Source organism: Passer montanus, unplaced genomic scaffold (genome assembly GCF_014805655.1).
Source record: "Passer montanus isolate IOZ18808 unplaced genomic scaffold, ASM1480565v1 scaffold3, whole genome shotgun sequence".
NCBI lineage: Eukaryota > Metazoa > Chordata > Aves > Passeriformes > Passeridae > Passer > Passer montanus.
In genome coordinates this window covers 3,609,216-3,635,082 of record NW_024367707.1, presented here as the reverse complement: position 1 = coordinate 3,635,082, position 25,867 = coordinate 3,609,216, and the positions used below count along the sequence as shown (strand labels likewise).

Here is a 25,867-nt window from a genome sequence, read left to right as displayed (position 1 = left end):
CCTGTAAAAGATATATATAGCAAAATGTTCACTTTAAATTCCTAAAGTTCCTCTGTTTTACTACTGCAGAAAAAAAAATGTATTTAACTACTGTTAAAGATATATATAGCAAAATGTTCACTTTAAATTCCTAAAGTTCCTGTGTTTTACTACTGCAGAAAAAATAAGTATTTAACTGTTAAGTCAAGCATAGAAGTAGTTTCTAAGAATTGGGATGACAGTAAATATGTAAATATAGCATTTTATTTTGTTTAAATGAAAAAGCCATTGTGGAATCTCAGTAGTATGAGATACACAGAAATATTTAAATTCAGTTGTACCCTCTTGCTGCAGAGCTTGTTAGATACCCTTAACTACACAATATTCAAATTTACTGTATGACCTTAATGGAAGAGGAATAAGAATGTAATCTCTGGCTCTATTTTTGTATTTTGCATAATATTGTCATCTCTAATTTAGTTTAATTTTAAAACAATTACATTATGATCATAACGCTAATGCATTTTTCAGATAGTAATTATAAAAACATCCTTTTGTTTTATTAATAATAACAATTATAAAAATTGAAAGAATGGTACCTAGGGCTTAACATATGGCAAATAAGTTTGTTACAGTTTTTTTATCTTACTTTGTGTTTCAGGTGAACTTGTGCATAGTGGAAGGATGAAGATAGCTGCTATGTAATCTTGTCTTTTAAAGTTCTGAGTTGTCCATCACTGAAGTAATAGATTTTTATCATAGTTATGTTTCTGTTTTCCCCTTTGATATTTTAGGCATTGACAAAAGATCCCCAGGATTATCCTGACAAAAAAGCCTTGCCACATGTTCATGTGGCCATGTGGATAAACTCTCATGGAGGCCGAAAGGTGAAGGCAGGAGACACAGTGTCATATATCATTTGTCAGGTAAAAATGTCTTTCTTTATAGCTAAATGCTAGGTATTGTTTTGAGATACAGCAAAAAACACCCAGCTCAGCTCCTGGGAAAATATGTTCTGGCATTTCTTTCTGGTGAGGTAGACTTATATTTTAAAATAGTTGGTTTTCTGTATTAAATTTAGTTTTATAGAGCATTATGATCAGCTCAGCAACTGTTTCCCTATAGTGACTGGTAAAATCTCCCTGAATTAATTTAATTTTGGAACTAGAACTTACTTTAAAGAAAAAGCCTAGTCTTCATTTTAAGCAGAAGAAAATTCTGGTGGTGAAGAGCCTTTCATTCGTGGAAAGATAATTGTTGTTGTTGTTGGTTAAATACTGTCATTGTTTTTTCCAGTATCACCTTTGTCTGTTCAATGCATCGTCATTCGATCTGGTGGTACCTCTGATGTATAGACTGGGAAATTTGAGCCACTTTCTGGTTTCAGGTGTTTATCCTATAAATACTTACCCCTGTTTCACAAATATGTACTCTACTTTGCTTCTGTTAATTTTAAAAAAAGTGTGGATTGAGTTAGACGGACCAAGGGATCTTTTAGGCCAAGCTGATGAACTTGACAATGTGACTATTTCAGCTCCTTCATTATTATCAAACCAAAATGTACTGTATTTGACTTAATTGAGAGTTCTTAGCCTGGCACCCCAAAGCTGCCAAGACTTTTGAGAGCTGGGCCACGGGTGCGGCTGAGCAGTGGCACAATACAAGAGAAGAATATACTTGTTGAAAGAAGGGAGCTGAAGGAGTTGCATTGTAATTATTTTTGCAAAGCAGCTGGATGAGCTGAATAGTCCTAAATTAATTTTGTTCTGAATACTAAGTTGTCTGAAAGGAGTAGGAGGAACCAATGGCTTGCAGTCTGTCTTTATTAGTGATGGGTTTTCAGTCCATCGTTGCTGACCCTATTGAAACCAGTAGCTCATCTTAAATGAATAAATGAAGGTGTCATGTATTAATGCATTTGTTCTGTTTTGCTGAAAAAAAATCAAAAAAGAAACTGTACTTAGCAAAAAAAGCCCCAAAGCAGTTGTGGTACTTCACCCCACCCTGCCCCATTCCTATAAACGTTTATGTCTGTTATAGAATCTTGCAAAAATACTGCTTTAAGTTTTCCTCTAAGATTTTTGACACACATTAAAAATGATATTTCCTAGGGCTATTGAGGAATGGAGTTGTGATTCTACAGATATAAATTAATTACATTTTCCAAGAGTACTGTCGTCTTAGATCTGATACTTAATTCCTCCATGTATATTGTTTTCAATTTAGTTATTGAAGTCCAAATTTAATTATTTTATCCTTATCTTCCTTTTTCAAGTTGGAGAAGAATGTACTCTATATTTTAACCTCTAAGTGGCGTTTCTCTCTTGGCTTGAGATGTCACCATACATTTCAGTATTTCTGAATATTTTAGAATTTCCTCTTTGTAATAAACACTGTTGCCTCTGTTATTTATTCATATGCCAATGAGTACTGGTCCATTCTCTGACCATTCATTCTATTCATATCTTTATAGAATTAAAGAATATAAATTTCCTAACAAAACAGATATAGTTTTGATATCCACGAGTTAGAATTTGCTTGTTGTGCAAAATGATAATGCTGGTTTAGTACAAAGTGAATCCAAAATGCATGCCCTCTGTGTATTTTTAACTGGGCTGATGGTTACAATGTGTTTTCATTGTGCATTTCAGAATTGACAGATGGGACTGTTTACTCTGTCTACTCGTACTGATTTGCACGTGTAGGCTACAATAATACAAGCTGGTTTTGCATTCTTGAACTTGCTAGTTGATGCCAGCATCAGCAATGCAGTTTTTCTACTACTGCTGGATTTGTATTGGATGCATAATAAATCAACCAAAAGAGTGTGTAAAGATTTTGCATTAAAATAATGCATATTATTTGAAGCATAATCCTTTGTATAGACTTTTTTCACACTTTTTTTTTGTATGTGTTTCCTTAGGATGGATCAGATCTCAGCGCCAGCCAGCGAGCATATGCTCCAGAACAGTTAAAAAAGCAAGAAAATCTTAAAATTGATTATCAGTACTACCTCTCACAGCAAATACATCCAGTAGTTGCTAGAATATGTGTGCCTATAGAGGGAATTGATTCTGTTCTTATTGCAACATGGTTAGGTAAGTATTCTAAATTCAGTTTATTTGAAGAATTTCAAGATCCAAACATACATCCTTTAATGTATGTTTCTCAACAGAAATGTTTCCCCAGATCAGTCTTTTTACATTGAACAATAGCTTGTATTACACAGCCTGTAGAAAGCAGTGTGGACTCTAAGTGTATTTATGACTTCTGCAGAATAGTATTTTTTTCAGAAGATGATCACTAACATGAATTTAATCTTACAATCCGTGTTCAGAGTTGCAAAATCTGCTTTTCAGAAATGACAGTACTATTGAATGTCTTTGAGATTTCTTAAGTTACTAAAGGAGTTCTGGAGTGTGCATTTGAACGAATATTTTCCCAGAGAAAATGCTGGCATATCTGGCATCTTCCCAGGGGAAAAACTAGTCATAATTACAATGAAAGAATACAAATTTTTACTAGGATGTAAGTGAAGACTTGATTGCTAGAACTGACTTAGTAGAAAATAGAAACATAAATTCTTAGTAACAGTTTTAACTGCTTCATATGGAGGAATTAAGTGGTCCCAAAACCAAGAAGTGCTGTCAAAAAATATAACTAATGTTAGTGATCCATGAAATCAACAGTTTTAATTCAAATGAGCAACAGGGAATTGCTCTTGTTAGAGTTGTTTTTCCTTTTAAATGGATGTCTCATAATTAGAATTAGAGATTTTTCTGCCCAACTGTGATTGCCTCTTTCTTCTCTATTCCCTGGGCTTCCTACCTAGAAAGACTGAAAGGTTGAAAATTTGTTAACAGTTCTATTGGGTCTCTGTTCTTGAAAATGCTATGCTCTGTGTGTGTATTCCTTTTAGTGTTGTTTCATCCCCAAAAGTGATTAACCAACAGACTTGACTGATGTATTTGATAAACAGAAATTTTGTGATTTGTAACTCACATGTAGTTCATTATTTTCAATACTGTTGCTCAAGGACAAATGAAAAAGTTGTTAATTTTTCTGGCTGTAAAATTCTTGACCAGATTGCTTTTTCTCTAGGAGAACTTTTTAGAGAGTTGCACTGTTTCAGTGTAATAGTTTGTGCTATGTCTGTGTCTACAGGAAGTTCGGACCTGCAGAAACTACTTTCTTCAGAATATTTGAATGCTCAAAGGAAGAGTTAGTTGTCAGCATTTTGTGTTTAGGTAAAGGAGGCCAAGTTCCAGGATTTGGCCAATTAATCACCTGGTAGCCTCAGGACTCTTCACCTGTGTAACTGCATCTCTGTAGCTCCCTTAGTAACAGCTGAATAGCTTGGAGATTGTATTTAGAATATGTGCAAGAAAGGTGCCTTGCTGTTTCTCAGGAAGGAGGATGATAGCCATGAAGAATCATAATCTCCCAAGACAACCCTTGTAACATGCAGCTTTTTCCATCTCCATTTCTGAGTTGTTGAGAAGGGGTTGAAGACACAAATTCTGCTTTTTCTGAGTCAGCAAAGGTGTCACTTGGAGGCATTTGATGTTCCACGTGTCCTCAACAGCTCTCATGCTTTGAGGAGCCGTCAGCCCTGCTCCACACATGCAGGCTGACCACACAAATCATCGTGTTTATTATGTGGCAAGGCCTTGGTATCCAACTTTCCCTTGATGTCAGAGTCGACTGTGTGGCATGCCTGACTGAAAAGGTCAAGCACTCTTGGTTAGGTTGAAGGGGTTTAAAATAGGCAGCAAACTTTTACTTCATTTAGGTAAAAGACAGGAACGATTTCTGAAGCTAGTTTATTTTTATTGGCAAAGATTGTTAGTCTTGTAGAGTTAGGCTCAAATTCAGAGCTCTTATTCACGACAAGTTAGATTTTCAGAAAAGCCTGGCTCCCTTCAGACACCTAAATTAACTACTCAGATCTTAAGAACTCTGTGCCACTTGATAGGCACAGAAGGTCTTGCCGCTGTTTGCAAGTTGCCTGTGCTGCCTTTTGCACTGTAGTACATTCCAGATGAAGATTTCTTTTATGGTCTGTAATAGCATCGTGCAGCTGAGCATTTATTAATAGTCCACAATTGTCAGTCTGAAAACCTGTATGTATCTATTACAGTCTTAGATCTGAAGTGTGTTCAGTTTGACCTTGCTGTACAGCCAAAATTTTATCACCTTCCCTAGCTTTGTTTTCTTGGGAAAGCTTAAATTGTGCTTGAGGGTAAAGTCAGGTCTCTCTCAAGACTTCTGATCTGCTTAGGTTTTCATACACAGCACTTGATCAGAGCTGTACATTAGTCATTGCAAGCTGAAGTTATCTTGGAGGGCTTTTTTAGTGGTACTGGAGGCATAGTCAAGTGGTTTTCTTTCATAAAAATCCAAAATCCATTGTAAGATACAAAAGAGTACAAGATACTTGAGTCCAGCTTGGTAAAACAAGCAAATATGGAAACTGTTTACGGATCTGTGATGCTAAGTTGGGCTTTTTGACTTAGTATTTTCATCATGATATACATCCAAATTCCCAATGTTTTTCCCATCTTCTTGCAAAAAGGCACATTTTCCCATTCTGAAGGATACATAAGCATCATATCTATGGACCAAAACCCTGTTGCATTCTCACTATGTGTGTCTTCCTCCACTGATCAGATTTATTTTATTATGTAGAATATGTATCTGTATAGGGAGAGTGGTTGTAGAAAAAAGATCTTGGCTGCATGTTTAACAGAATCTGCAATATTGTGTGTTATTTATAAGGTGAATTTTTCCTGTCACCCTGCTAGTTTGAGTAGATAAAATTGAACTCTGCTAGGGAAGCTTGGCTCACATCAGAGTCCTGAAAAGTTCTTTGTTCTGTCTATGCTCAAAGCAAGTAAATTTAAATTATATTAGGCACTGAAGAACAGGAGCAAATAATTCAACTTAAAAATTGCAGAGAGCCCTTAAATATCATACTTATTGGCTATGGAATCAAGTTGGAAACCACATTTTGTTTTAGGGCATTGTAGGAGGTCTGCTGAGCTTTGAGAGATGGGAGATCATTGTTCCTAAAAACAAGAACCTCCTTGGCATAGTCCTGCATTCATTCTTGAAGTTTCTGAGGAAATGGAGTGACAAGATGAGAATTATCTCAGTTTGTAAAACTAAATAAAATGTGCAATCTAATCAGTTGTATGATTTAATAAATCTGATCTTCCTAAGTCTTGGAGACCTTACTTCATCCTTAAGATATTTAGCTTTTTAAACCAGAAGAACTGCATGGCACAGCAATTCTCTCACTGTATTTCAAATAAGGATTTTTTGTTAGTACATATGTACTGCTCCTTGTCTCAAAGAAAAGATGCATCTTATTTGTGTGTTGAAATACACAGACATGGAAGCAGAGTTCTTTAACCATGGGACTTCTGTAGCTGTTACTGCAGAATATTGCTTGTTTCAAATGATGGAAGTGGATAACTACAGTTATGATGTAGAAGAACTGCATGGCACAGCAATTCTCTCACTGTATTTCAAATAAGGATTTTTTGTTAGTACATATGTACTGCTCCTTGTCTCAAAGAAAAGATGCATCTTATTTGTGTGTTGAAATAAACAGACATGGAAGCAGAATTCTTTAACCATGGGACTTCTGTAGCTGTTGCTCCAGAATATTGCTTGTTTCAAAATGATGGAAGTGGATAACTGCAGTCCTAGACAGTCATGATGCTCTGAAAGAGGTGTGTTCTGCTGCCTTGCACAGGGACGTGCACGTTGGTGCTCTGCAGGTTGCTTGGCATTGGCATTGGCATTCCTGGCTGGCTGATTTTAGGGAGTCATTGCCGGGTCCTGATGAGCCTTGTCATTAGGGGCACTTCCCAGTTCTGCTCCCTGCTTGGAGGTAGTGTCTATGTGTTGGCTTCTTCTTGTGAGGAGACCCACCAGCACCAAATATATTGGCTTTTTTAATTGTGTTTTTTAAAAAAAAAATTGTTAGAGAATCGTTCAGGTGTCTTTAATACAGTGTGTAGCAGCTGCACAGACTCCAGACAGAATCCAGGATGGATGCTCTCCTTGTGGCACGCAGAATTTACCTCAGGTTTTGACTTTGTTGTTGTTTTACTCACATTAGGGAGTGAAGTGAAAGGGCAGTGATGAAAATTAAGATTAAATTTGTGATGACGCTTCATGACGATACAATAACTAGCCCTAAAGTGTGTGAAATCTGCTGTTTGTGGTCTGGCTGGGTGTTCCGAGATGCTCCAGACCTGCTCAGAACCTGAGAATCGTTAAAGCGCGTTGGAATGAATAAAACAGAGTGAAAACACGAATGAGTAAAAGCGACAACGCTAAGATGGATGAATGAAAGGAGCAATAGCGATGTGAGGGAACGGCCCGGCCGGGCGGGCGGCCCCGCGGGCCCCGCTGCAGTGCGCGGCGCCGGCCGCGGGGTGGCAGCACCGGCTGCCGATTCCCGCCTCCCGCGCGGGTCCCTGGGGAGCGGTGCGGGCGGAGCTGCCGCGGCCCCCCGCACCTGCGGCTGGAATGCGGCATCCCGGGCACAGCCCCCGGGAACGGCCCGGGCACAGCCCCCGGGAACGGCCCCCAGGAGCCGACCCCGGGCACAGCCCCCGCCGGCAGCCCCCGGCCCCCTCACGGCTGCCCGGGGCCGCGGCGCCCCTGTGCCCGCGGGGGAAGGAAGGGCACAAGCGATCCGCAGAAATGTTGCTTTTAAAATACCGCGTTTGGTAAAAACCTCTGACCGTTTTTTCAGGTTCTTGGGTGACCCGCTTTGCTTGCCAGTTAGTAATGGTTTTAATAATTGTATTAAATAATTCAGGAGCAAGTCCCCGAACTTAGTTGTATGAATTAGGTTGGTCACAGCGCACGTTTGTAACGCTGCGGTGCTTTGTCCTGCATCCAGCCTGGAGTAGTGGTGAGGTGATAAGGCTTACCTGCAGTGCAGGTAATTTAATGATAGCCCTGTCAGAGTAAGTCAAAGTTGATTTGTTTTTTATTTTTTCTTGATGTCATGAGGGGAAAAAAAAAAAAAAGGAGTTCAAAGTTCACTGATTAGTCTCATCCTATTAATTTAAAAATTACCAAAACCAGATACTATTTTTTTTTTCACTGCCCAATTAAATAGCCCCTGTTTTGTGTACCAAGTAGAATAATGTGACCAGTGTGACCTGGTCCGAGAGGATACAGGTTAGGCGCTGAAATGGATTAATTGAACCAACTAACTATTCCTGAAAGGAGATAATAAATAAAATAGTTCCCAATTCCACAAGATAATTAAGGTAGGCATGTTCTTTCAAAACCTGATTTGTAGTCCCTTTTATTTCACTGTGGCTGTTTGCACACCACAACTTAGATGTATGCTTGGTTCAGCACAATATTTTTTTGTTGTTTTTTCCAGCCAAAACAGCTAAGAATGTTCAGAGATAGGCATGATTTAAATTCTCACAATAAATTTTTTTTTTCTGTTAAATTAACATAAAATGATCAATACTTGGTCACTGTTTTTGACTCGGTGTTGGAGAACTGCAGTTGTCTGAAACCAGAATTTGTCTCCTTTTATCTTTTAGTGAGCTACTTTGCTCCATATTTGCGTTTTGGGAAACAGCCACAGATTTCTAGCTGAACTGTAATGGTATCTGTATCAGAAAGGTGGAATGATGTTTTTTCATTCCACTTCTGGACTCGGAATAAACTGAGAATTTTTGTTTTCACCATTACTGATCCAACCTACTGCATACTTGATTTTTTGCAAAATCTGAATACTGAGCTCCAGTTCCCTTTCTAAACCTTTTATCTGCTGCCTGTGTGCTGCATGTATGTTACCAACACTTCTATTAAAAAAAAACAAAAAAACAAAAACCCCAAAAAAACCCAAACCTTTTCAGCCAGGAAAAACCCTCACAGTCTTTTTTAGGGGGATACCATGTGTGTTAAAGTGTAAAATGTGCTATTAGCAGTGTATTTTGCTTTTACTTTTTTTCTTTAAATGAATAGTGGAGAACTGCATTAAAAGTTTAGAAACCTCCTGAAGGTGAATTGTTACCTTTCTGCATTAACATTTTTTTTCTTTTGGCAAAATTGGGAAGATTTAATAAATTTTAGTGAAACCCATATTCTATCAAGAATTAAATAAAGTTATTTGGCAATGGAATTTTTCCTTGTGCTTGAATTTGTTTTAAGACTGCAACATAAAAATTCAGAATAGTGGTGTTAAAGTCAAACATATAAAATCTTTTATGTAAAGACAATCTATATCTGCCTGTATAACACAACTGTTACAAGTGCAATAATGTTTGTGTAGTTTAACTGAATATTGTTCCTAACCATTGTCTTCAAGTGTCACAGTACAGTTATAATAAGGTGAAGCTTCACTTTCTATTTGTAATCTTTGTTCCATTTCTTATAGGAATTATTACGTTTTTTAACTGAAGTTTGTACAGGATATGGTTTAATACATGGTAATCTGTTACTTGGCTTAATGTCTGTTAAAAATATTTTTAAAGTGCTTCTCTGCTCTTTTTATTTTACTACTAAAGTGAGCCATAGTTTTCTGAAGGTTTTCTCCTAAGTGCTCATTCGATTAAGTTTTTTTTTGAACATGTGTTTTTTCCTAAAGTTAACAAAAAAACCCTGTAAATGAGATGCATGGACTTTTAAAATGTTGCACATGACAAAAGATGACAGAACTTGAGGATTTTATTAAGTTTACTTTGGCAGTCCTATTCCTAGAACAGTGAACTTCGTGCTTGCTTGCTTATTTACTTATTTGTGGTTGAATCAGTATTTCTGGGATCTCTTTTGTGTATTTATTTGTTTAAAATCTTGAGTTCTGGCAATCAAAAATAAAGCACTTTGTCTCCTGCGCTGCGGTTTTAAATGCTGCTGCTGAATTTTAACCACTGCATTAGATTGAAACCTCCATGCTGTTAACCACTGAGCCAAAATGAAATCGACCACTGCATTGAAATCAGAGTTGGCAGTTGTGCACGGACTTGAAGGAGTTGGTAATAGCAGTGCACCCGCGTTCCTTTAATGGGGTTTTTATTCCCTGTTTTTGGTATTAATGGTGCCATTTTGATTTAAAGACTGTTTCTTAATAATGATGCACATTTTTATTGAAATATTTTCAATGTAACTTAAGGAAATAACAATAAAGCTATCCTTTAGGAGTGGTTTCCTCAGAAACAAAATGTTCTCTTGCATACTCCCATGATAATGCAGCATGCTTGTTTTATTTATAAAGCAATCTTGCGTAAGAAGATAAGTAAGATCATTTCTTCATGTCTCGTGAACCTTTATTCATGGTTAAAAATTGTGGAATGTATTTATGTTTTATAGAGGAAGTTTTGCTAAGGAGAGATTTTCAGCTTCTGAATTTACATTTTGTAACTTTCTTTTGAATCTGCTTCACCAAGCATATGAAAAATAAGCCTGCTTGCATGGTTGACCTCTTAGTCTTTTGAAATTTTTGTTTCTTATTAATAGGACTGGATCCCTCCCAATTCAGAGTCCATCAGCATTACCATAAAGATGAGAATGATGCCTTGGTTGGTGGCCCAGCTCAGCTCACTGATGAGGAGAAATATAGGGATTGTGAAAGATTCAAGTTTTGCTGCCTCAAATGCGGAACAGAAAATATTTATGACAATGTCTTTGATAGTTCGGTTAGTTGGTTTTTTTGTTTGTTTCCTTTCTGCTCATTGGTGAGAGAGAAAAATGCTTGTAGAGAGAACAGCTTTTCAGATAGGATTCAAATGATGTAGGAGAAGATACCATATTGTTTCAGGCCTGCTATTTATAGCTTTGGAGCAGATAATTGCTGATAGGATAGTGCTGAAATATTTTTCCCATTTTTGCATTTCAGCTGCGTCGTCTCGTGGAACGTGTGAGATTATCTGGCTTCATTAATCTGTTTGCCCACAGTCGTGAATGATTGTTGCTGTTACTTTTTAAAGGAATCCTTATCTTAACACCTTAGTAACTTCTAGTTCTCTATTGAATATAACTTTTGTATAGTAGTGGCAGTTTCTTATCCTAAATCATATTAATTGGAACAAAGTGCTTTTTAAACTTTTGTTTATCTTGCTGCATCCCACCTCCCTTCTTGAGAGTAAGGTTTTTCTATCTTATCTTTCCTTCTGTCTCTGTGAATTGAATAAAAAGTCATAGGGTACATTCTTGTTGAGAAGTTCTGCCAAAAAATGTATCTCTGACCTTGGATCACAACTTGAAGTGGGGCCAAGTATTTAACTCTACAGCATGTTATGTATGTATTAGTCATCGGCAAATTAGCGAGCTTCAGAGTAGTGGAAACCTTGAAACTGAAAGCAAATAAATCTTTTATCTAAATTAAAAGTAATTATTTTAAGTTAATTTGGACAAACAGCAGATGTTTCGCATTTTTTGAATCAAAATAAAGCGGCCTTTGGAAGCATATAAGAGGAAAAGAGACACAAATTGAGTGATACTTTGTGAATCCTTGACTTTTTTTTCATCGCAGCTGTAAATAAGACAGTTAATTGCCTGTAGACTTGACAAGTTGCAGATGGGCTAACTGGAGAGGAGTGGATGTCAAACTCCTTAAAAAAATATATCCCCACCACCAAACCACAGAAGAAATCCTGAAACCAAGCCAAAAATCTCCTCTATTTCACCTGGAATTAATTAGTGTTGTGAGTGGGGGTTTAGCCAGGATGGCTCACAGCAGCTGAGTCTTACCTTGCAAGAAAGTTTTCTAAAAGCTGTATGACTGTCCAGCCTACCAGGCTGCTGTTACATTAGTGAGAATTCCACAAACTTAATTTTAGCTGTTCATACAACACTTCCAGGTCCTGAAATTTTAATGTCAGGTGTTCAGAAGGATTTAAAAATAAGAGAATGAGATGGTGCAAAACTGTAAGAGCTGTTCTTTGAACTTGGAGAAAATAAAAGATGATAATGTGATTTTTCTTTATGCAGTTTGTTTCTACAACCGTGTTGGTAATTTCATAATTAGTATCTATAAGGTTGATTTCAAAGTTCTGATCAGTGGACTGAGGCTGAAGTTTGTCTCTGCTAAAACAATAAACCTGGATTTTTTGGCTGGAGATCGAGGACCATGATTTGTCCACAGATGATATTTTTTTTTACTCAACCCCTCTTTTTGAATTATTAACTTTGTGGTGTGTTCTCCAAAAGAGCTTTCCTTAAGAACAGAATGAAGATACCTCTGCCCTGCAGTTTTCCCATATGGGTGTGGCCAACCACAGTTGGAAGAAAGAAGGCCCAGATGTTATGGGCCTTGTAAGCCTGTTACTGTTAAAAATATATGTATTATGTTTAAACTCCTGTGGTAACTTCTGCTTCCACCCTCTGTCCTAATGATGCTGTTTTTACTCTTGTGTTTTCAGGGGCGATTTATTGAACCCAGCTTGCAAAGGTGCAGCAAGAAAGAATGTGAAGAGCCTCCTTTCAGCTATGTGGTTCAAATGAACAACAAGTTGCTGTTGGATATCAGGCGCTACCTCAGGAAATACTACAGTGTAAGTATGCAGAAAATACTCTGTTGTATGAAAGGAGTTTTTCAAGTAGTGCTGAGTTTTTTGTGTCATGTTACCCTTTTTTGGTATGGCGTAAGGTGCTAACATGCAGCATCAACCCCCAACTTTCTGAAAATAAAACAATCAGTGAATTAAAAAAATAAATTTAGAATGTTTGTTTTCTCAGTTCAAACTTAAGATAGTTAGATATATTATATTTACATTTTTTGTAACTGTGTGTGTCAGCATTATTACAGATGTAGTAGCTCTGTTTTCCAGATTTTTAGCCAGAGTGCATTATTTAAATGCTTTTAGGAAAATCTGTGAAGCCTATCAAATATGTAGATACCAGTTTCTCATGTAATTGAAATATGATTCTCTTGCTTCTACTCAAATTGATATATATTGTCTTACATTGTGAAAAGGAAGCCCAAATAGCTCTGTAGAAATTCTTTGAAGGACTGTAGGAAGGGAAGTACTATGAATCGTTCTTAATAATGATTGGGAAGGAAAAAAATGAGGAGAAAGGAGGAGAAATTGATATAATTCTCTTTTTCTGAGGGATTGTGCAAGAAATCCAAAGTGCCAGTAGTAGTGGTTGGCTTTGTATGGCATCATGGGGAAGAAAGGTGTAGTATTTAAAATTCCTATGTTCTCACTGTCCAACATTAGGACAAAATCCACCATGCTTTTTAACTTATATCAATGTGTTTTGTATTTCTAATGTGATAGAAGCATCATATTTTGTGAATTGGCATCTAGCTATTTTGGTCAAATTTGGTCAAATAGAGTATCTCATGCAATTGCCTGCCGCCTTGTTTTTATTGTCCAACATTGCCTGCAGGATGGACACACATTTTGAAGACATTCATAACCTTTGTGTGCTCATAACTTTTGATACATCCAAAAAAGTAAATATTTTTTGAAAATTTGGCCTGTCAATGATATACCTAATTTGTTGTGTGTTTTCCTAAGTATTACAGAATTCTTTTGCAAGCAGCAGCTAAGAATTATTACTGTGGTTTAATACTAAGTTTAAGTATGTTAAAGTGTACATTTTGTGTTATCTTTCTTCTGTACTAGTTCTTAATGCAATTATAGGTTTTCTAAACACTCTTCTAAAAGCATTGTAATTTCTGAAGGTGAAAATACTTCTTTTGAAGATCTTTGCATCAAAGGAAATGCAAAACTTTCTAAGGCTATTAAAATTTAAGCATTATTTCCCAAGGTAGAGATAGATTGTTTCTTTCCATTGAAGTTAAAGATGACTTGGACAGGTGAAGTCACCAAAATGTGAGATCTCGTGTTACTTTATTGCAAAGTCCAGCTGTCTGCAAAATTATCATTATATTTAGTATTATTGAATAATGGGTCAAAGTAATATATTTATACTGACTCTTTTTGTATGAAAATTGGTTTTTAGATGTACATGCATTATGATAATAGACAGTGCTGCATGCTAAATAATTTTAAGCTTATGAAGTGTTTGAAAATGTGTGCAGAAGATATGCAATAGTAAATTTGAATGAAGAAAGATGCCTTTAAAGGCAGGTGAAATTCTTACTGCTGATAAGAGCAGAAAGTGATGCGATGCTTTGTGCTGTTCTGTTTTTATTTTTGTTGATTGTTTTGTCTTTTAAGACCAAGCTACCAAACCAAGAACTAAACTGTAATGTTTGAATATTGAACATTGCAATTTGCTTACATAAGTCTATTATGTATCTTGCTAGATGGTATACTGGATAACTAAGATAAGTAAAAAGTAAATTATTTGTCCATGTAAATAAAAGCATCCTTTTTTTTTTTTTTAGCAGTGAGATTTTGCTTTTAAACTGGTTAACTATAATAAGGTTTAAAACTAGTTTTTGACTGTGGCGTACATTCAGACTCTGGAAATGTGAAATTAATTTCCAGATTGTACATTTATTTTCTTTTTACAAAAGGGCTTTTCATGGAGTTGGGCAAGTAAACTTTTTGTCTTGGTAACTCCTAGAAAATCCTGTGCTGAGACTTTTAGTTTATTCCTTTCATCCAGTACTTGTAGTAGCTGTATAACAGCTGGAGTTGAAATTCATCAAATGGATGTTTGCACTAATGTATATAATCCTATAAGCTATAAAGACACACCCAGAAGTATTATGGCAAAGAACTGTCTGAACAAAACATTTAATGAAACTTTCAGCCTCTTATTAAACAATCTCCTCTTGTAGTAATTGCATCTGAAAGGCACAGAAATACTGATTTGTAAGGGTCAAATATATTGTCACTCCATTTTAAATTTTTTTAAAATATTATTTTGTTTATATATTCTTCAAATGGCACATAACACAAAACATAAAATGTGAAAATGTGTTTTTTAACCTGTAAGTAATGAGCTACCTTTTATGAAGACAGCCTTATCAAGAGCCTTTCAGCCTGATCCACAGCTCACTGAGATGAATAAGTGTACTTTTTTTTCATTGAGCTTTGAATCAGATTTTTTTTAAAGTGTTTAACTGTTCATGATATTGCTTGTTTTTTTTCTTTAGACTATTGAAATGCTTTTTTATGTGGTTGTATAAATTTAGGGGCAGGGAGGAGTGCCATAAAATCTAAAAGTAGAAAATCTGCTTGCCCTTTTTGGAACATGAAACTGTGTTAAATTAAAAAATACAGCCATGATATACAACATTCCTTTAAAAAGATGCAAATGTAAGTGCATAAATAGAATTTTGTGAGCCTGCTACAATCCCATTGTTTTTGTAAATTACTTGCCTTTATATGAAAATACCTGCTTCTGCAATCATTTTTTGCCATGAAACATTGAAATGTCTTATATTTGACTTCTAAAACATATCTACCATTGCTCCAGTATTTACAGATTTCTTAATGGTATTAACAATACCAATTTTGATAATCTTACTCTTAAATGTAAATATATTTTTAAATTACATAGATTTTATTTCTTCTCAGAAATGCAGTTATTCTATGAGAGATTGATCCTGTTGTGTGCTTTTTTTTAAATTCTGCTTCAGAAGAGCAAATAGATGAAAAGAGAGAGAAACGCTAGCTAATCTAAATTGGGAAATGAAGAGGGCTTTTTTAAGCATGAAAATTTCATCATCTTGTCAGCTGGCAGAATGCCTGCTGTGTGGATTCACAAAGGCTAAGAATTACACTTTCATGAAATTTTCCTCACTAACTGCCCTGGTTAATTTGAAAGATAACCCACTGTTCTAATTCATTCCTCAATTGGGCGGTGCAGGTTTTATCTTTGATCTGACAAAGCATTTGTGTTAATCGTTTTGGCCCTCTACTAGACACTCTTGGGATTGTGCTTTTACAATAAATGTGTCTGTGATAGCTCTTTAGTCTATTATACTTACAATAGATCCATAGAACTGGTAATTAATTCTGTACTGCTTTGGAAATGGGGAAGAATAGGTGTAGCTCTGTCAAGTGCTGCTGGGAAGTTTGTTTAGCTAGTTCATTTTTGAAGTGTTACCCTCAGCCATCAATGAAACATCCATGCTAGGGGAATGGGTAAAAGCTGAAATATGCAAGCATAAATGGAAAAACTGACCAACTCTTTTGCTTAAACACGGTGTAATTTCATTTATTGTAAGTGGATCTAATTATTATGTTGGAACCTGTTTTGTATTTCCCACTGGAATATTCAAATGCTCATTTTTGAACATTTAGTAAACAAATGCCAACTCTTAGATCCCCTGTTAAAAAGCCCTGTAGAAGTCAGTATTCATGACAATAAAATGAATCCCATATCTTATCCAGCTGTTAAAGTGTTAGTTTTGCCAACTAAAAAGAATGGAATAAAAGCCCCCAGTATCTTACATATTTCATCTGAGCAGTAGCAAAATTCATACAGAACTACTGGACTTGTAAGCTGGTGTCCCTGAAGCAGCAGTTTTTTTTGTTTGTTTTTTTTTTTAATAACACGTATGTACCTGTAGTATTGTTAGTAGTATCTTTATAGGCTAAAATCTGCTTTTATATAGATCTCTTTCTGTGCTCTCTGATTAATAGTGTGTGGCATCTGTAGAACTCTGTGTTTTTCAAAACACATGAAATGTGAACTTTAAAAGGGTTTTTAAAAAATACTGAAAAAATCTTGGTCCAACCTGTATTGCACTGTTTTTGTTTCACAGTCTTTTTCTACTGGAGCACTGTAACCCACGGGCAAAAGTGAGTTTGAAGGCTATTGAACGCTGCTAAATAACTTTATACTGTTCAGCTGTGAAAATTCAGTGTTCAATAGCCCTCAAAATTTCTCATTTCTTACCTGTGGTGGGGTGTTCTACTGCTTGCACATTAGGTCGCCGTATAAAAGCATCTTCAAGATCTTCAAATTACTTTATATATATATATATATATATTGCTGTTCTGACTCTTGTATATATGTTCAAGGGATTTGCATTAGTATTTTGTGCACTTAAAAAGGTAAAATATTTATAAATAAGATAACATTATAAGAGGCCATGGCATTCACACAGGTTTTGGGATTGCGTGGCATATTTGCTTAAGTGAAGAAAGATGACAGGGCTTTTTCTAAACCCAAAAATTCCCACACCTCAGTGAGGTGTATTGCCAAGAACCCACAGGTGTACACCACATGAACAGGTGAAAATGTGATTGTAGATGATGGTGATGGCTTCTGTAATCATGTTCTCACAAGAGTCATGCATTGAAAGTGTTTTTGTTTGGTGGATGGGTAGGGGTAAGAAATCTCTTTGGTGTCAGGGAAAGGTGTCTCGTAGTAGTAATAGTACAATATTTTATTTATTGCTGTGCTAATAGTACTAGAATTATATGGGCATGTGATGAGGAGTAGTTAGGACCAGAACTGTGACACCAGCTGATGTAGTAGGCAGAATCAGATAGCTGGACCCTACCTTCAGATTAACTCCAGTGATTATTTTCAGTCCTTTCTGTATGTATGGAAATGGGTTTCTAAATCTTTTCCAAGTTTGAACTTGTATCGCTGTCATTTTGGTTTATATATACGGAAACAGAGATGTTTATTTTTAGTGCTGACAGCTTCCAAGTCAAGGCAGAATTGAGAGCAATTGGAATGAGAGATAAAATAATAATGTGATTCCATTCACAGTTTACTGGGAACCTAAGAGAGAGAAGGGAGGTTGCCACCAGATTATCAGGAATTTCTTCCCCTCCACAGGAGTATTTTGTGATCCTCGCCTTGATTGAGGATGACAAATGAGCTTTGTTTGGAGTCAAGTTTTCCTTAACCAGAAGGAAGTTAGAAATACCTTGGTTATTAAACTGGGCAGTCAGTGTTCTACCATATGAAAGTGTAAGACATCTGCCATAATTAATGTTTATTGAATAATAAAAGATAACCCTTTTGGTCATGGTGTGTAGTGCATTTTGGGGATGAGTAAGCAGTTATTTGTTACAGCACTCATCGAGTCTGTTAACTGGAATCGATTCACTATTACTGCAACTTCTCCATGATCTGCCCTGTAAAGGAATTGTTTGGTTCAGACTTCCAGCATCAATACAATTTTTAGTGAAGTGTTTCAAAGTAATGATCGATGTGTCTTTACAAAGGGTTTAACTCTCCTCCCTGGATTTTACCAGCCATGATGGACATGCATCCATCTCGCTGGTGCTTCAGGGAGGCTGGGGATGACTCTATGCACTCCAGATTTTAGCCACCGAGAATGAGTTAACAGAAGCAAAGAAGCAGCATCTGTACTTAGTCCCCAGTCTGGTACCTTGCTAAAGAAGGCTTAATGACACTAGATATCTCTGTCAGCTCTTTGTAGAAAAGGCTCCCCACGCTGGCCACCGCATGGATTAGGGTCTTAGAAATGTGGATTGCTTCAATAGAGTAAAACTAACTTTGTAATTTCCTCTGTAGGTAGAATGCAGGAATGTAAGGACTTATTATCACAATAATTTGTCTGCTTAGGCTTATAAATGGCAGTATTGTGAACACTGTGTTACAGGAAGTGTGCCCGGAGGTAAATATGGTCGTGGTTATGATTGCCACCAAGTGTGTAATGTTTACCTAGGTGATTGAATCACTCATCTAATAACAAGATGTTGCTGTCTTCAGAGGATTACAGAAAGCACAGTCTTTGAAGGTACTCTGTTGGAACTGATCTGTTGCCCCGGTCAAAGCAATGATGAATTTCAGCAACACTTGGAGAGCAGGTTTGTGCTGAGTAGAGGGATGCAGTTGTTGCTCAGTGTATCTGATCTGTCTTTAGACTAACTATAAAGTGTGTAGCTTTGGTGTACCAGTAGCAGCATTTGTTATAAGATTCTGTAGCCAAGAATTTAAAATCTTGGGCAGATCTGTGCATCCTGTGGAGAGATCTGCTGCAATGGCATTACTGGTGGTGCTTGAGAGTGAGTGAGCAAACGTGTCCTCCTTTGGATACCTTGGATTGACAGAAGTGCTGCAGCTACTAAATGGATTTGGAGGATTTGCTGCTTTTCAGTCTATTTTAATAACAAATAATGAATCACAAGACGGTTTATAAAAAAATCACCGGTCTTGAATGGATCATTGTTCATCTTTCTTCTTTTTACAGGAGTTTTAGAGAGCCGTTTTAAATTATTGTAGGTTTTATGTTCAATTTAAAGTTTGATGGAAAATTATCCCACTAGTCTGTAATTAGAGACATTACAAGAAGTCCAGGTAATCTAAATAAGGAATAAAATAAGTCTTAAAACCACCAGTTCTTATGGAATTCTGATGTAGTTAATGCCTTATACTGTAGTAATGTGGACCAACCAATTACTGAAATACCAAACCAGGTTGAGTCTGTGTTAGTCTACAGAACTTGTAATAGAGGCAGCTTGCCAGGAGACTACACAAGTGCACAAGTTCTGTTGGGCTTGAATGCTTAATGCTGTTCATGTGTATATAACCAGGAATTCTTACAGTCCCCAAACACCTGCATCCATCAGGACAAACAGAGTTAAAATCTGATTTTCTCTGGACATTGTAAGAATAAGTTTGTTTCATGTTCATGACCTAAAAGTGATGTAATTATCAGAAATGTTTTCTTAGAAGTCACTCTTGATATGGATATCCATGGTCCAATGCTGATTTTAGAAAGTGAAAATTACTTGCTTTAAGCCTTTTTAAAACACCCAAAACCTAAAGTGGCACCATCTGTGGTAATTCAGAATTGAATTTTATTTTTCATATAAAATGAAAAAATATGGATTGTTTTGTAATAACTGAAGTAAATCTATGTTACCTGTCCTAAAGTTTATCAGTCTTTATCGTGATTTTTTCCTTCAGCTTCAAAAATAAGCTTAAAATAAATTTTACAGTATTTGGGAAACTGAAATGTTTTTCATTCAGTCCCCTTCTTTTTGTAAACAGTTTTGTTTGATGCTGTCTTTCATAGTCCACATTCCTAAAGATAATTGAATAAGAAAATCATGGGGTTGGGAGGCAATGGAGGGCATAGATGAAAAACTTCATCTATGTTTGCCCTAAAATGCTTTTCCTTTTGGCATATTTGTAATGGCTTTTGCAGGTGTTTATTTTTCTCCTGCTCTTGGATGTTAAAAGAATTATTTTCATTTTTTCTGGTTTCAAGCAGTTACTGTTGCCAAAAATAATTATAGCAATGTTCAGTCACTCTCCTGTTTCTTGATAAGACGCTCTTAGAAAAATTAAATAAGGTGTTCCTCAACAGAAGTTATTTCAGTATTCAAAATCTCGTCATAAGGAAGCTTTTTAGTTAGAAGATAATTTAAAAAACTTTTATTTAACTTCATCTAAGCAGCTGTTTAGTCTTGTTGATGTTCAGTATTTGGTGCAGTGAGGGAAAAATGGGTGAGTACGTCAATATTTCAGAATTGAACTCATCAAGTGGGGAGCACTTCAGACCTTTCATCTTGGTTCCTGGAATTAAGTTTATGTATGTGAAAAAACCTCTGAGCAATGAATCTGGGCAGCACCATTTAGATAAACTCTACTGCCTTCATGTGCTCCTTCATGTGCTGTGGGAGGGGGAAAGTGACTCTTGGGCTGGGTGAGACTTCTGGGGAATTATTAATTTTTCATTTATGGTGGCCAAGAGAAGCAGTACCAGCCATAATGCAACAAATTTTCTATAAGATATCCTGTATTCTAGGAAACACCATGGTCACTTTTAGCAGCCTGTGCTGTGTTAGAGTTGACATTTGTTCTTCTTCCTGATTTATGAAACCTGTAGTTCTGCAGGTTTGTTTGAAAGGAATAGTTTTAAGAGCCAATGAAGTTTTGGATCATCTGAAATTAAAAAGAGATGTTACTTCATCTTAATTGAGACTGTTCCCATCTGCAGGTAGAAATGGTAAATACTGTTACATTAGACATGGCTTCATAGAAGGGTTTTACATTTGCTTCAATGCCATGTTCAGAAGTCAAGAATCAGTGTTTCCTGCAGTGGATATGTACAAGTGGAGTAATAACTGCTTTGTGCACCTGCTTTGGGAGACCGTGTGGAACCTTGAGTGCAGAACCTTACTCCAGTGTGTGTAGTCAGACAGTAAAACTGAGCTGCAAAACAGTGGCTGGCCCATATGTAGCACGTGTTGTGTTGGTCTCTGTGAAGTCCTGGAAGCCTATCAGTCAGGTTGGCTAGATTGGGCTTCAGATTACGTTTCATCATATGGCATCTACTTATGGGCTTTACTTCTACATTTTACTGATCAATAGTTAATCTGCTAATTTCATTCAATCAAACATGGGGTTTTTGCACTGTTTCTTTTGTAAATTGAGCCTGGTGATGGGGCAGCTCTGCCTGTGCTTTAGTCCTGTGCATTCTGTGATGGCACACTGTTCTAAAGGCCTTTTTATTACTACAGATGAACCTCCCCTCTCTGTTTCCATGCCATGCTTAGTGTTATTGTGTCTTCAGTCTGCCTGTGGCTGCAGCATCCTGTAACACAAGACAAAAAAAAAAAGGGTCTGTAGACCTGCTGAAAGTCTTAGAGAAGCTTAATGACAGTCTTGTTCACTTTCCTCTGTGTGGAGACTTACATCTATCCGGCTGTCTCCAGTCTAGGGGCAAGTGTGTTGGACTTTGAATCCATAAATGTACCAGAAAAAAAGTTTCTGAAGTCTTCTAAAGGCGTGCCAGATTTCTACGTGAAAATTAAGGCTCTGCAGAATTTGACAAGTAGATGTTTTCCTTTTTTTCCTGAGCAAAGTCATTAGCATTGTAAGTGGCATCTGCAAGAGACATCACAAATCCATGACTATCAGTAAAGGTCTCCAGATAGGAATGTTTATGCAGTGGCTGAACTCATTACATCTAAAAATAACAATCTCAGTTTCAGAATTGTAGCAGATACTCAGAATGTCTTGCATGTGTACCTTCCACCTCCTATGGAACAGTACAAACCATGTGTTAATATTTAAAGATTGGTTTATTTTTTATGCTAGACCAGAAAACAACTTTTCTTTGTCTTGTACTTTCCCTTCTTGTATTAGTGTCTCCAGGTCAAATGTGGACAATAAGGTAGTATGAACTCCCAAATGGGTTTATCTGATTGATACACCCGCTCTACAGCAATATCATCCCAGATATTGATTTAGCTGGCATTTTTCTTGTGCTCTTTTTTAATTGATCATTTATAACCACCTGTCTTAGAAGATTATAAACATGCACATGTTGGAAAGAATTTTTGTAATAATAAGCTATCCTTTCCTAATGAAAATTTGGTCAACCTAACAATATTATTCCTTTTACCCTCATTTGATGGAAGTTCCTGTATTAATACCTTCATTTTGGATTATGTGTGTTAATAATGTCTTTCTTAAGATGTTTGCATTAGCAGCACTTAATTTCTGCGCTCTGACTTGAATGTGAAGTATTTAACATGCATATTTTATAGTTGGTGTGTTTTATTGTTTAAATTTTTAGAATTTACTGGATTTGGCAGAATTATCTGAAAGGACAAAACAGGAGGTGGAGTCAAGTGGAGGTGTATCCTCATCAACTCTGCAGTCAGCCCCCATTCCTTTGAGTGCAAGGCAACCCAGCTGTGAGGATTGCTGGCCACACTCATTCTCATCAGAGAGAGAAAGAGGTGGGGGGTGGGGAGAGAGAAAATTAGCAAGACAAAATTCCTTTCTATCAATCCTGTCTTTACACAAATTCAGACTTCTGAGTTCCCATACGTGAGTGTGTAACTTAATTTCCAAATTACATGATGAAAGCACATCTGTCCCAAAATTAATACCTCTTGAGAATATCATAATTGTATATACTGAAAATAATTAGTATCTGTAATTTGCAAGTCATAAATGTCTAATTTTTAGCGAAGTTGTTTGTTTCCATTTAAGATAAATTCTCAATTTAATATCCAAAGCAACATTTGACTATACTACAAAGGGGCCAGAACTGTTTAAAAACAGAGAACCCCCTGGCCCCCCAAAATACAGAGGCACAAAATGGCATCTGCTGGGTTCTGTTGCAGAATAAGATGTTGGATTTCTGCAATAAGGTTGTAATCGCTGTAATAATTTTTACTGGATAGTATATTTTTTTCATACTGGGGCAGTTTATGTTGGATGGTCTTGCAATAGAGGTAGCAGATACCAAGCTCCCTGTTACTGACCACCTATCAAGCCCAAAGATTGAATGTAGAATTTGAATTTGGTAGAAATTCTCTTTGTGTGTATCTACCTGTGCATCCATTTATCTATCTGATTGTGAGTAATGTCATTGAGATTAGTACAACTATTTCGAAATATTAGATAATATTCCAGTAGTTCATGCAGTGTTGACGATGCTTTCTCACATCATTCTTTAGTATTTGCATGTGGTTTTTATGCTTTCTTGAAGGAAGCAATTAATCAAATCTACCCTCCCTCCCACTGCTTTTTTGTGTTTCTTTTTCTTTCTGTGATAAGAAATCACCATTTGTACGGAGTTGTTCCTTTAATGGGGCATCTTTTGGGGATCACCTTGTTAGGATTTTGGTGGGGTTTTTTTAAGCCCATCAGTTAAGTAGCAGAAATAAGCTGAACTGTGATATGATCCTTGAGAGAGTTGCATGTGTGATTACACATAAGGTGGTTTTACGATATAACATCCTTTCTCCCTCCCCCAAGTAAAAGGTACTGAAATACCATGTAGAGAATTAATAATTCAATTTAAATTCTGTATATTCTGGTGTGTCTTTGGAGGCTTCCAACAAGAGTGAGTCAGGCACACTAAGACTTAGAAAATAAGGCAGCATTATCTGCTAAGAAATGATCAGAGATTTCTCCAAAGGGATTTCTGTATTTTCAGTGTTCGTCCTGTGTCCATTTCTGAAGGGTTTCATGAGGCTCGTGGCAATGTGCCACCCAGCAGTCAAATGTCATTCAGAAGAAGGCTTGAGTAGCAAATAGCTGTTTGAGGAGCATCTGAGACTGTAGTGAAAATAAGTAAAATTATCTTGGGAGTGATTACAAACTTTCATAATGAAAAGTACATTTAGTTTCTATATAAATTAAACTGGGTCTTTCCAGACACAGATCTGTGTAAGAGAAGCCAACATAATAAATGAGGCTTAGTCTCCTGTATTGATGGGGTCAATGTGATTACTGGCCATTTTTGGTTTTTAAAGATAAAAAAGCATCTAGACAGATTTCTTTCCTTCCCATTCTTTTCACCCTAATTTTAATTGTAGGTAACTCTTCAGCTGCAAGGTTTCCAGCCTTCTCTTTGTGGTGAGTCACTGAACTATCTGTAAGAGGTGAAATGTGACACAGAATTAGGAGACTGTTAAAAACTGTGTTTCTATAGGAAAGACCTTCAGAGGTCTTTTCTATTTTAAAGACCTTCTTTAAAATAAGAAAGTTAGTGAAAGAAAATGCAGGCTCATGGAATCATAGAAAGGCTTGGGTTGGAAGGGACCATAAAGATCATGCAGTTCAGCTCCCCTGCCATGGACTGGGATGTCACCACTAGGTAAGGTTGCCCAGGGTCTCATCCAGCCTGGCCTTGAGCACTGTCAAGGATGTACCTCTCCCGCTGTCTTGGTAGTTTCTTCAGATTAATTCTCGCAGATTTGATTCGTTGTTAATAGGACATTCCAGCTATGCCTGAATAGGCACTACCAAAGGAGTTTTGCTTTTTATGTCTCTTAAGTGTTTTGGAACTCTTAGGAAATACTCCCTCTGGATTTAAAAGTTGTTTAAAAAATCTAATTGTTACATATTTAATGAGTACTTCTAATTTGATTTTTTGCACAAAAGTAATTTTCTTCACAAGAAATCTGTAAAATGTCGTGCTAGACAAGGTTGTCTGAGCTTATGAGATACCAGCACACACAGGGAGGTAAACAAATTCCTCATTCCCTCTTCTGTATTATTGCTTTGCATACTGACTGCTCAGTTGAGATCTTCTATACATTTCTGTTATTCTCAAACATGTAAGCATATCTAATAGAAGTATTTAATTATTGTGTTTAATGCTTTAAAAACCATAAATTTTAAGACTTTTCCTGAACAGGAGAGTAGTGAGATAATTCTTTCAGCTGCTTAGAAGTTCAGCTGCTGGGAAGTCATTAAATGGGAAAAATATGTTAACTTTTATAGGAGATCTTTCTACTGAGGAATTCTTGGTTGCATTGCCTAAAGGAAGATGTAGGCCTAATGTAGTTTCTTCTTAGTTCTGTTTTTTAACTCAACATCCTTTTTTTAGAGCAAAGCTGTATTAAAACTATCAGATTATGAAACTCTTCTACTTCTTCAGAGAACCTTGGGGCCAACCTCAGATATTTTATAGCTTTTACATTTTTCACAAGAGAAAGACAAGAATATGCTTCATTGAACTTCACATGTTGTTTAGCCAATTTTCTATAATCCAGTAAATACAAATTGTACACTGGTTATCCATCTATGTCTGTCAAGCAAATTTTAATGGATGAGTGAGTGAGTCAAATTCTATGCATGGAAATATACAAATATGCAAAATATGGGTCTAATTACAAGGCTGCTGAATTTACACAAGGTCAGGTAAACAAGGCACTCTGTAATGATTATTAATTGTTAATAATGCCTTTGGCATTGCTGATTTCTGCTTTGAACACCTAACAGCTTTGCGTTTTTAGTTATATGAAACAGGCAGATTGGTCAACTGTTGAAAAAAAAAAAAAAGACCTCACCTCTGTAATTACTTATTAATTTTATCTGAGTAATGGGAAGGATACTGTTGTGAAAAATAAAAGTATATTCTGCAGTTATGTGTGAAAGTTCCACAGTGAAAATCAAATAAATGCATTATAATTAATTCCTAAAATTAATAAATTAATTTGTAGAGAACTTGTTTCCTCATAAGGTAGTCCTAGAAGATGTTTCTGTCTCATCCTATGTGATAAAGAGCCAT

The 25,867-nt window shown here is 36.4% G+C and overlaps 1 protein-coding gene across 1 annotated transcript in view; it reads left to right on the top strand.

Annotated features, from left to right (window-relative positions):
* POLA1 (DNA polymerase alpha 1, catalytic subunit) overlaps nt 1-25,867 on the top strand; it is a 184,592-nt gene that overhangs the window by 73,739 nt on the left and 84,986 nt on the right. The window contains 4 exon segments of the mRNA XM_039714362.1: nt 774-905; nt 2,903-3,077; nt 10,483-10,661; nt 12,387-12,518. Coding sequence (XP_039570296.1) covers nt 774-905; nt 2,903-3,077; nt 10,483-10,661; nt 12,387-12,518 — 618 coding nt within the window.